This window comes from Vipera berus (genome assembly GCF_964194415.1).
Source record: "Vipera berus genome assembly, chromosome: 6".
Taxonomy (NCBI): Eukaryota; Metazoa; Chordata; class Lepidosauria; order Squamata; family Viperidae; genus Vipera; species Vipera berus.
The window spans coordinates 63980221-63992972 of NC_138208.1; the positions used below are offsets into that span (position 1 = coordinate 63980221).

General features: G+C 39.5%; 1 protein-coding gene across 4 annotated transcripts in view; it reads right to left on the reverse strand.

The window, feature by feature from the left end:
• Window positions 1–139: 139 nt before the first annotated feature.
• The window catches only part of SH3BP1 (SH3 domain binding protein 1), a 29829-nt gene continuing 17216 nt past the window's right edge, over window positions 140–12752 (reverse strand). For all 4 annotated transcript variants that reach the window (XM_081331050.1, XM_081331051.1, XM_081331053.1 and 1 more), the window contains 7 exons: window positions 12153–12234; window positions 8930–9010; window positions 8521–8637; window positions 6766–6863; window positions 5412–5541; window positions 2512–2624; window positions 140–1248 (listed from right to left, as the gene is read on the reverse strand). In XM_081331050.1, the coding sequence (XP_081187176.1) occupies window positions 851–1248; window positions 2512–2624; window positions 5412–5541; window positions 6766–6863; window positions 8521–8637; window positions 8930–9010; window positions 12153–12234 (1019 nt within the window). In that variant the 3' untranslated portion in view covers window positions 140–850. The remainder of the gene's footprint in view (window positions 1249–2511; window positions 2625–5411; window positions 5542–6765; window positions 6864–8520; window positions 8638–8929; window positions 9011–12152; window positions 12235–12752) is intronic.

Consider the following 12752-nt stretch of genomic DNA (forward strand, 5'->3'; position numbering starts at 1 on the left):
CCAAAAGTTATATATTGCATACACTTTTGATTTAATGGGGTAAGTGTCTTTTAATTGCAATTTTATTTTATTTGCCTATCCTTTCCTTTGTTTTTCTTGAAGCAGTACCTAAAAGTGAAAATTGATAAGGGTATTAATTGGCAAAGTATTTATTAGACTTTATGATGTTACAAAACACCCTTTAACTCAAAACAGCTTTATTTATCTTTGATACAGGCAAAACTGATACACAGTTTCTTTGATTTGCCTTTTGCCTATATGAACTACCGGTATTTGGATCATCTTACACGAACTTGAGAAATTCTTAAAATTGAGTTATAGTTAAAAATGTTTCTCCAACAAAATAACCACTTTTTAAAAGGGCAGGTATAATTCTCATAGATAGGATTAATGCAAGATGTATGGTATAACTGCGATAAAGAGGAGACAACATAATCTATCTTCTTTTAACATTTATTCAAAAGCTTCCACAAATGTTTTGTCAAAAATAATAAAAAGCAGAGCACTGTTAATGAAAAGCTATTTTGTGCTATATAGACTGATAACAGAATCGGAGGAATGTGAAGTATGGTGTATCAGACCACTGCTCCTGTACAGGGCTTGGATTCAAATATTGCATGAAGGACACCCTATACTGACTGATGCTCTAATATTAGTTTGTAAACAGGAGGAGAGAATTTTCTATTTATTTTTTTGGAGGGGGGAGTTTGATTTAAATAGACCATACATAAGGGTCCCAAGAGACATGACTTTTGCACCTTGATGCATTTTTGGAACATTTAACAAAATACCAGGGAGAAAAGAATTGCAACCAATTGGATAGGCAAAAGCAAAGCCAGTAAAACTCTTCTCAAACATTCTCCAGAGTTTCTACTTTCTGAGCAGCAGCAGATGGAGAGCTGATTTTTCCGTCATTGGCTTCTTTCTTTGTATGGATGGAATATTTGGGAGTTTCTCTACTGCAGACATTAGTAGAATCCTCTTCCGCTGCAGCTGCCTTATTGTTCATGGCTTCTGAAGGAGGCCTAGGTGAGGGTGGAGCTTTGTGACTGTGCCGTCTGGCCGGCTGGGGAGGAAGTGGTGGTGGCACAACTGGAGCTCGTGCTGATCCCCCTACTGTTCTTCGAGGCAAGGCTTTAGGGATGGAGGGAGGCTCTGGAGGAGGAGGAGGCATGTGAAGGTGAACAAGTGGTGTGGTTTGAGGATGGGGTGGAGGCATGGTAGGTCTGGGTGGAGCCACCCGCTTTGCTGTAAAGGAGAATGAAAGGGAAAAAAAACAAATCCGATATTTTACACATTTTTTATTCTTACTCCTGGGTCTCAGCTTTGCATGAATCCAGAAAAACGTTGGCATATTTGATATAAATCTTTTAATTTCTAATTTTTATTTTCTTTCTGTGCACTTTCTCTGTATCTGTTTTTTTAAACTCGAAATAAAATTATTTCTAAAAGTGCTGGGTTTTGATATGTGTTATTTATATGTGGTTAACTGCATAAGGTGATTCCTAACAATACCAGAATTGTGGATAAACTGAAATCTGTATTTAAGATAGATTATGCCCAACCTTATCAAACTGCAGTATGAATTTTCTATATATGTTTTCCTCTATTTTATCTAGTCTTGTCACTTCAAAGCACATACAGAGTTATGCTCTAGTTAGTCATCCTTGACTATGCTATGAATTTTCTGAACAAGACAGTAAAACAAAAGACAGCTATGAATAGCAGAATGATATGGAGGTAAACAGAATAACACAGCCAACAATTAGTATGTCGTTGCATATTTCCAAACAGATAGCTTCCAACTCTGTCAATCAAAATATATTGTACTCCTTAAGTATCAGTATAAAATGTTATCAGATCTGTCTAAAATTCTAAGGAACACCGATTGCACAAGTAAAACCTTTTGAATCTCCCATGCCACAAACTATGCTTTCATAGTACCACTGTCTTGTATTTAATGAATGTATCTTGCTACAATCCCATTTGAAGCATTTTTTTAATAACACAAAATTAGAACTTGTGAGGTCACTATATAAAGCTAAAGGTAAAGGTTCCCCTGCACATGCATGCTAGTCGTTTCCGACTAGGGGCCGGTGCTCATCTCCATTTCAAAGCCGAAGAGCCAGCATTTGTCCGAGGACGTCTCCGTGGTCATGTGGCCAGCATGACTAGACGCCAAAGGTGCACGGAACACTGTTACCTTCCCATCGTAGTAGTCCCTATTTTTCTACTTGCATTTTTACATGCTTTCGAACTGCTAGGTTGGCAGAAGCTGGGACGAGTAACAGGCGCTCACTCTGTTATGCGGCACTCAGGATTCAACCCGCCAAACTGCCAACCTTCTGATCGACAAGCTCAGCGTCCTAACCCACTGAGCCACCGCGTCACTATATACAACGTATATAAATCCACTGTGGGAAAATTCAAAATGCAGTGATTTGGGAAGATTGGCAGATGTTGTCAATAGGAGAGGTAAAATGATTACTATGGTAGTACTACGAAACTTACCTTTTCGTGAAGTCTCATCAGCAGAAGCAGAGGTAGGCGGGCAGATTGTTGCTTCAGTAGAAGACTGGGTCACTTTTGAGGACACTATTTCTGGAATAACCTCAGATTTTTTCCTGTCAATGTGGAAAAGTCTTATAAACTCTCATTTGTAGGCTTCTAAAAGCAATTAGTATACAGAGAAATTCCAGAGACACTTTCCATTCTTAATCCTTTGATATCAACCACAAACCACTAAAACAGTGGCTCCCCTGTATTCCAGGAAGATTACAGTGGAGTTTTTATTCCCTTCACTGAGCAGTGAAGAACAGCTGAAATTTGCTTTGTGCATCCCAGAGAAGAATAAGTCTTAAAAACTGGCTCCCAAATTATGTTTTCTTCTTTTCTCTTTTCCTAATCTGTTTTTCTTTGGGATTATTTTTTAATGTAGGCCTAAGGGAGGGACTATTAGGCCTGCTTTTTATATGTTACTGACTTGTTAGTACAAAGTCAGGTTAAAATGCATACAACCATATTCTATTTCATAATGATTGGAGAAAGCCACCTTCTCTGGAGTGTTTTTCCTGTAAGCATCAACAATATGGCTGCACAAGCAGCACATACCAGAGCAGGCTACAGTAACATAGAGTAGCTTGTGATTGGTTAGGTTTTTATTAGAAACCCAGCCATCATCTTAGAGTAGGACAGTGATGGCGATCCTTTTTAGAGACCGAGTGCCCGAACTGCAACCCAAAATCCACTTATGTATCGTCAGGTGCTGGGTGGGCATGTCCCATTGGGTGGGCGTGGCCCATTGGGTGGGTGTGGCCCATTGGGTGGGCGTGACTGCAGTGATAATGGTAGACTGGGTGAGACTAAAAAGTTCAATCAATCAATTCCAACTTGGTGAGATCTTTCTTTTCCCCGCAAGAAGTTGAAATTGATTGATCAATTCAACCTTTTTTTTTGCACATGGTGGCAAAGGCCTAAAGCGAAAAGGTTTTATAAAACCCAGCTGAAGGCCTAGGACTGGGGTGATGGTGCACATGCCTACAGAGAGGGCTATGCATGCCACCTGTGGCATGCATGCCATAGGTTCACCACCACAGACTTAGGGTTAGGGTTAAGTCACCATGAACTCGGAGAACAAAATGGACATTGCCAAGAAATTCGGAGTGCTTGGTTATGGTTAGAAAGGCATTAACGTTTCTAGCCTGCCCTATCTATCTTTTGTGATAAAATACATGGGAAAATCCCATTGGAGGAAAATTCCACTTAGGGTTAGGGTTAGTTCACCATGAACTCATAGTGCAAAATGGAAATTGCCAACAAACTCAGAGTTTTTGGATATGGTTAGGAGAGCACTTACTTTTCTAGGCTGCCCTATCTATGTTTTCTGGTAAAATACATGGGAAAATCCCATTGGAGGAAAATTCCACTTAGGGTTAGGTGACCATGAAGTTGGAGAGCAAAATGGACATCGCTAACAAATTCGGAGTGCTTGGGTATGGTGGGAAGGGCACTGACCCTTCTAGGCTGCCCTATGTTTCCTGGTAAAATACATGGGAAAATCCCATTGGAGGAAAAATCCATTTAGGGCAATAATGATGAACCTTTTAGAGACCGAGTGCCCAAACTGCAACCAAAAACCCACTTATGTATCATCGGGTGCCAAGTGGACGGGGCCCATTGGGTGGGTGTTGTCAATTGGGTGGCCGTGGCTATGGTGGTAACGGCAGAGTGGGTGGGACTAAAAAGTTCAATCAATCAATTCCAACTTTGGGACGTCTTTTTTTTTCCTGCAAGAAGTTGAAATTGATTGAACCTTTTTTTTTTTTGTACACGGCGGCGGAGGCCTAAAGCAAAAATGTTTCATAAAACCCAGCTGAAGGCCTAGGACTGGAGCGATGGCACGCATGCCCACAGAGCGGGCTCTGCGTGCCACCTGTGGCATGCGTGCCATAGGTTCGCCACCTCAAGACTAGGATATAAAGCAGATCATTATGTTAAGCTGTAAAACAATTAGCTTATGTATAGTATGTTATTGTAGGTATTGTGATTATTTGATTCCTTCTTTATTATTTTTACAGATGTTTTATTAAGCAAGGCTTAGACTTATACCTGGTCTATTTGTAACTATTGTATTAAATCAGGGGTGTCAAATTGCCGGCCCATGGGCCGGATGCATCATGTCAAAACTGCACACACCCCCATTGCCGGCATTAAAAAAATGTCACGATATGTCGCAACACGTGACGTGATGTTGCGATTTTGAAATCCTTGTATTAAATAAAGTGCAGCAGTGCCTTGTTGTGATAGGAGGTAAATGGACACATTGCATCACTACAAAAAATTGTATCTGAATAAAAATTAGATAACAGAAGTTCCATGTTTTCTAATTGAAACATATTGCTACAATTTTTTTGAGGAACTGATATAACTGAAAAAAGTACAATGTATTCAATCCATATTACAGCAACTGACCACATGCTCTGTATGTATATTTATGCTGCTGTCCAGATGCTAAGTCAGATGAATACTTTCATGGCCTTTTCATTAACAACATTCTTTGTAGGAAAGTGCAACACCTTCCATTTCTCCTTTGGACCACACTACTCTAGGCATCGTGGACCAGCCATTTTCCAGAAATTAATCTTCCAAACTAGAAACAATTTTCCAATCATGGTCCAATTTCATTTCAGCATAACTTTTGATATGGTACAGAGGAAGACTGGTAGGTTTTATCAATACCCAATTCTTTATCCTGAAATCAGGCCAGACAAGCCCAACAGAAGAAGATATCTTCAAATGGATACCGCTCTAGCTGGAAGGCTGAGTGAAAAAATTTTTAAAAGTAAAACTGGGGTGGGAAGAGTGCAAACAGATAAGGAGCATAGCTGAAGGTTATAGTTGTCTATGTATACCTTTCTTCGGGCATAGGGGAATTAGTTTCAGAAGGCAGAAACTCTGCTGAAGATTCTTCTGTTGTGAGGATGTTTTGATTTTTGATGTCTAATGGAGGAGTGAACAGACTGGAGACATCGAAGCTAATATCTTAAGGAAAAAAGAAAAAAAATGCATGAGACAGTCTGAATGTCTAAAAGATATTATGATGTTCTGCAGTTATCTCTAGCAGCAGAAGGTTCATCTCTTGATTTCTTCCACCTCTTTGTTTCTCATAAGATTATTTATTTATTTATTTATTTATTTATTTATTTATTTATTTATTTATTTGATTTATATACCGCCCTTCTCCCGAAGGACTCAGGGCGGTTATTAGTGCTATAATACAGAATAGTCAATTTATGCAAAGTCAAGAAGAGACAGCTTGGCTAAAAGTCAGAAGTCTGTGACTCTTCCCTCCAAATTAACAGTTAATGCCAAAAGCCAGATGTTTAAACTGCTAAAAGACACTATCTGTTCATTTATCTACTTTTTGCTTAAGAAAGCACCTCCATCTAGGATCTAGGTTTAGCTCTGGAGAAAGGTAATACATTTGGCTGAAATACCATGATATTCAATGCATAATTTAATGAAGTGCCTTGGAGGTTCCTTTGAGAAGAGTTGGTAACTGCATATAAAACATACCTGATAAAATCATCCACATGGAGCTTCTGCATCTGCCATTGATTTGAGTTCTCCCCCCAAATGGTTCAGATATACTATTTTTTTTAATCCCTACATCTTTAAAAGTGTGAAATATTTTTAAACCCATCTCTCTATCCGCTTGTATAAAGAACCTCATTTTTAAATATTAAACATTATTTATATAAATTATATATTTTATTTGCTCTAAAGAAGCACAGGTTAAGAAATCCTGCATGCATGGACACACGCACACACGCACACCCACTTTGCAGCTCTTATTGTAACACTGGATAGCAAAACTTTTGCTATTGAAACTTGTATGGCAAAGAGAAATACAGTACATGAATGATATTATTGCAAAGCATACTCCATAAAGCACATAGAGATTTCTTTTTTGTAGGGACTAATGAATTCACTGAATCATTTACTAATTCCATTTTCCAGTCTCCCTAAGCCAGGGGTAAGCAACCTTGGCTCTTTCATGACTCGTGGACTTCAACTCCCAGAATTCCTGAGCCAGCCATGCTGGCTCAGGAATTCTGGGAGTTGAAGTCCACGAGTCATAAAAGAGCCAAGGTTGCTTACCCCTGCCCTAAGCCATCCTTTTCAACTTGACACCAACCCCATGTATCTGCTTACAAGCTGTGTGGAAGAGTCCAATTTGCCCTTAGAAAAAAGAATTTGCGTTACCTCCTGGAAAGAGGATCTCAGCATTTTGTATGAGAGGTTCCACAACTCCCACAACTTGGATGGAGGATACAGAAGCTATGTCTAGCTGCACTTGGGACCTGGGAGAAAGAAGCCAAGAATAACACTGAGCAGATTCTGAAGCCACATCCTATATAATTAATTTGCCCTAATCTGCCTTGCTTACCTTTACAGGTATGCTTCACCAACATGTCAGCATATAAATATTAAGACTCTTTGATCTCTGAACATCTCATAAGATTTAGCCTGGTTACAAGAAGTGCACATAAATAATTTAATAATACTATCCTCTCCATCTGCATGATTGCTTTTTATATTTATGTGGTATTAAACATGAGGTGATATGATAAAACAATATATATTGATATATATTAATTCCCCGAAAATAGGAAATATATCTCAGTATTAGTTGCTCCTGAACATGTGTAGGAAGGCATGCAACTATGTCTTCCATAAGGATTCCCATCTGTTTCTGGTTGGTAACTTTAAGAACAAAACATTAGGTAGAAAGCACTGCTGTTCATATGTGTTTTCTGGAGAACTGATTAAAAACTAATTTGAAAGATATAAACTGATTTAAGAGGGAAAGCAATTGGATTTTCCCCCTTCATTTTGGCAGGGAATGCCCATTCAGTTTCTTTCATTTCTTGAGAAGTTTGAGAAATGCTATATAAAAATATAGAGTGAAACAAATAAACATTTCACACACAAGCACACATACAGTTTCTCACATTAGGAGAGCTGGCAGTGGCACAAAAAACTGAAGACAGTTAAAAGTCTGACAGCTGCTTTGGAGCTGTGGCTGGAGAGATGAAGAAGAAGCTGATAATTGTCAAACTAAGTAGGATCCTCTAGGTAGTTTTGATTGGCGAAGAAGTGCAGATTCCAAGATGGATTGAGGAAGATCACCAAAGATGGAGAAGGATGTGACATAGGATCACACATACTCTGTACAGATGACCACAGGCAGAAGTTGATTGGAGGAAGGCCAGCAGTATCCCACTAGCTACAAAAGACTGCCAACTAGGAGTAATTACTGCCGCTGATTAAGGTGGAAATTACCCATAGTTACATACACAGACATATTCTATAAGGCATATATTGACAATATCATTACTTTAGGCAAGGAATTATTTAATAGATTAACTAATTATTTATGAAGTTATTTACAACTTTTTACTTTATATCTAATTCTTGGATAGCTGAATCTGTGCATGGGAATTGGGAAGGAGATCTGTTTATGTATCTGCTTAAACTACAAGCCACTTACTGGTTTGGCATGGCTGAAAAAGAAATTAAGACTTTCTTTTCTATATTACAAATAAAGAAAAAGTTCTCAATAAGGTCTCTTAATGAGGAACATTGAAACCGCAAAAATTAAACTGCTGCAATCACATTGTTGTAGTGATGAAAAAAGTTGCACTTTCCAAATGTTTCCCAGTTTTAAAAGAATTTGTGCTAGATGACTTCCTTTATCCATCCTATGGGTCCCCAGTTGTTTTGTGCTACAATTCCCAACAGTAATGCTATTAGCTGGGAAGTAATGAACATTATAATTTAGTACATCTGATGCATAGTACCAAGCTTGGAAGAGAGTAACATTTATCATTTTTGGTACAACAGATTACATAGATAGAGAGAATGTGTGAGGTATTTCTCAATAATTCATTATTGAATATACTATATACTATATGAAACACACAGAGTATATTGTCTTCTGAGACATCTAGAATTTACCTTTCATTCTGCTGGGGCCACAGTAGGTTGGGTCCTAGGACGATGGCAATGTTACTTGGGGACATTTTATTCACTTCTTGTTGTTCAGCCAGCTTGGCTAAAAAACGAATCAGATACCTACAAAGAAAAAGTGATTTGTAAAAGCAAAACTCAATGCCTTGATTTTCTTAGGATTTTCATGTTTTTCTATTCAATTTCAACTAGAACAAAAAGACGATGTTTGACCTATCACAGAAAGGCAGGGAGGAGAAAAGCTTTACATCTTCATTTAAGTAAGCCTATAAGCCAACTTTCTGAATTAAGGCAGCGAACACATAAAAATACGAACATTTCAAGAATGTTATTATATATTATAATAAAATTTAAAATCGATCCTTGAAAGTTCTAAAAATTTATAGCTGTGTCACACCTCAGATTGTTGTAGTTGTCCTTGGGAAGAAGATTACAAACATCCTTGAGGCACTCTAGTCGAATTTCTGGCTCTTTGGCACTGAAAAGGAAGAATGAAGGGGAAAAAAGGGTGTGATATATTTTTTTTTGAAGCAGAAAAGGAAGGCCAGAACAACGTGAAAATAAAAAGGATTATAGCACTTGTAAGGATTTTGCATACTATTTCTTATTGCCTAATAGTGAAGGACAATGTAATCAGATTCTGGTTGGATTTCTTCTCATTTACATCCTCTAAGACAGGGCTTTTCAACTGGTGATACGTGTACCACTGGTGGTACTTCAGCATCTGGCAGTTGGTATGCGACCTAGAGAAGTGTAGCGGGGGGGGGGATGAACTGAAGCAATGGCAGTGCCATGAGCTGAAGTGGCAGAAGTGCCACACAGGCCTGGGGGAGAGTCAGCTGGAACTGCGGTGTTGCTAGGGCTCTGCTGAAGGCCCAGGATTGGTGTGCATGGCTCCAGTTGATTGGCGCTTCTGGCAGCCTCTGCTATCACTGGGACCAGCAAAAAGACCTTGGGATGAGAGAGTCAGCTGGAGCTGCAGGACTGCTGGGACCCCGGGGTTGGCATGCACGACTACATGCTGATTGGTACTTCTGGTGCATCCAGAAGAGGAGGTGGGAGAGAGGAGAGGAAATAAAAGGAGGATGTTTTGGCGGGAGAGGGAGAGCAAAAAAAAAGATGACAGAGAAAGAGAAGGGGACAAAGAAAGAGAGGGAGAAGAGGAGAGGCTTCTGTGAGACAAGCAGAAGGATCAATGAAGGAGCAAAGGCTGTGGAAGGAAAGCCCAGCAGGCAGAGAGAGAGAGAGAGAGAGAGAGAGAGAGAGAGAGAGAGAGAGAGAGAGAGAGAGAGAGAGAGAGAGAGAGAGAGAGAGAGAGAGAGAGAGAGAAGAAGGGCCAACCAGTCACGTTGCACCAAGGTAGTATGCATATTGATAAATATGAATAAATTCATCATACGTTATCAGTGCACAGGGAAAGTGATTCAACAAAGGAACTTCCAACGAAGAAATGAAAACCAGTACTTTTTTTCCTTTTTTTGTCATCAGGTTTTTGACACCTTGCTAAGCACTGTTGGAATATTGTCATGTCCTAAAATTGGAACAATCTGTGAAAAGGCTGAAAAGCACTGCTCTAAGGCTTCTCAGATATGGGTGGAGCAATCCTCTTTAGCAATAGCAATAGTACTTGGATTTAAATACCACTTCATAGTGCTTTACAGCTCTCTCCAAGTGGTTTACAGAGTCAGCAAACTGCCCCCAACAGTCTGGGTCCTCATTTTACCAATCTTGGAAGGATGAAAGGCTGAGTCAACCAGTCAGAATCGAACTGCTGGCAGTCGACAAAATTAGCCTGCAATGCTGCATTCTAACCACTTTGCCACCACAGCTTTCTTTAGCTCTCAGTTGGTGGAAGCACCTGGCTGAGCTGCTCTGAGTATAGAAGCCAAACAATTTGGGTGAGTCTTCTTAATATTTGCAAGGGAGTGTCATCTGGGAATACTAAGGTTATTTTCTCGACTGTATTTTTTAATGGGAATAAGGCAATGGCAAAACCATTTCACGTTGTTGCCAAGAAATTACACAGACAGGTCTATGAAATTATCAGGAATCAGGTTCAATGCAAAAGAACCTTTACTTGAAAGTAGATTTGAATTGTCAGAGTTAATTGCTTGAGCTAAGATTCAATCTCAGGTTTCCACAGTTTATTCTAAATTCCAACCACTGGTTGTCTCTATATTTTATGGATCAGAATATATTACATGTTCTTTTTTTTGTGTTAGGATGTTTTTCCCCCTCAATTTCTAAGAAAAAAATGTGTTAGGATGTTTTTCCCCCTCAATTTCTAAGAAAAAAATGTAATCACCAGTACTACAAATATTTATCTGGAGATTAACAATTACACAGAAATAGTAGGAGATCTTTCTGGCTTTTGAGTTGTTATCGTTCTATCTGCCTATGGGAAATTGAATAGGACTAGAAATAGGATGAATTAGTAATCTAAGAATAATCTGAGCTAGAAACAAAATGTGTTACCGTATTTTCTGGCGTATAAGACGACTTTTTAACCCATGAAAATCTTCTCAAAAGTCAGGGGTCGTCTTATACGCCGGGTGCTGAAACTTTAGGGACAGGACTGGCTGGAAAACCTGGAGCGGATCTCCCATTTGGTCTGCGCAGGGAAAGCGGGACCAATTGGAGAGGAAGCTGCAGTCTGTGATTTTTTACAGGCTGGGGTCTGGGCGTCTTTCCTCCTAAAGTTGAAGAGCAGCTGCAGTCTATCCCAACTTGAAAGGCAGGTGGGGAATGCAGCAGTCAGAGCAGCTGCTTAGCTCTAAGGACACATTTGACTCAGGAACTGGGCGGGCTGGCTGGCAAACCTGGAGTGGATCTCCCATTTGGTCTGCGCAGGGAAAGCTTTAGAGTGAATTAGGAAAAGTTTAATCCACTTGCACTGTTTTATGTTTACATGTTTGATGACAAACAGCCTTATGTTTATAAGTGACAGTTTTCCTACTAAGTACCTGCATGTCATAAGCATTTGAATTAAAATTACCATATTAAAATCAAATCTGATGTTTTTTAATTTTTATTTGGTGTGCGTTGGAAGAGGGGTAGTCTTATACGGCGAGTATAGCCCAAACCCTATAATTTAACAGGAAATGTAGGGGGTTGTCTTATATGCCCAGTCGTCTTATACGCCGGAAAATACGGTATATTTCTGATAGGTTTTTTAAAAGATCTCTACTGAAATATAGAATGTCCTTTTAGGATTTTTATGTCTTTATTAACTTGTGATGAGAATACCTGCACTTTCTTAATGGCCGTGCAGCCTGACCTGTGCCAATATATATACAGTAGAGTGGATATATGAACTCTGCACACCTGCTAAAATGCTAGGCTTTTGAGATGTAAAAAAAAACCCAGACCAAAATAAATCAGGGTGCAAAGAATTTTGAAGTGATTTATCTTGGTCTGATTTTTTTACATTTCAAAACATGGTGTTTTAAACAGGACTATGTAGGTTTTTTTATATCCACTGTATATCTGGAAAGAAAATAGATTTTATAACTATTTTTCCAATGTAAAAAGGGGGTATTAGTTTGTCAGATAAATAAAACTCAACCAAAGACTGAAAAAAATATAGTGCGCTTAAGTCCATTTTTCTATTTCCAACTCACCTGGCAGCTTTCAGCCAATCATCATAGAGTTCAGAGGTCATCAACGGCTGTGGCAATTCTCGTAAGTAACATTTTAGTGCACCTGGAAGCAAGGAAGTATGTTTCTGACACAGTATGACTGCCCAGCTGTAAACAAGATGTAGATTACCTGCTATGTAGATTACATGGCATGGGTCCGGAATACCTCGGGGACCACCTGCTGCCGGCGTCGACTTCCCTCCGCCCTGTGCGTTCCCACAGAGAGGGCCTCCTCAGGGTGCCTCCGGTCAGAGAATGCCGGCTGGTGGCCCCCAGGGGGAGGGCCTTCTCTGTGGGCACCCCGGCTTTATGGAACCAACTGCCGGTTGAGCTCCGGACGGCACCGGATCTTCGCTCCTTCCGGCGCGGGCTAAAGACCCATTTATTTGAACAAGCTGGCCTGGCCTGATGGGGGAACGTTAGGGTTTTAATGGGTTTTATATTGTGATTGTTTTAATTGGGCAATTATTTAATCCTTTTTTTAACTTTTGTATTTCTATTTATATGCCCTGTTCACCGCCCTGAGTCCTCCGGGAGAAGGGAGGTATATAAATTTAATTAATAATAATAATAATAATAATA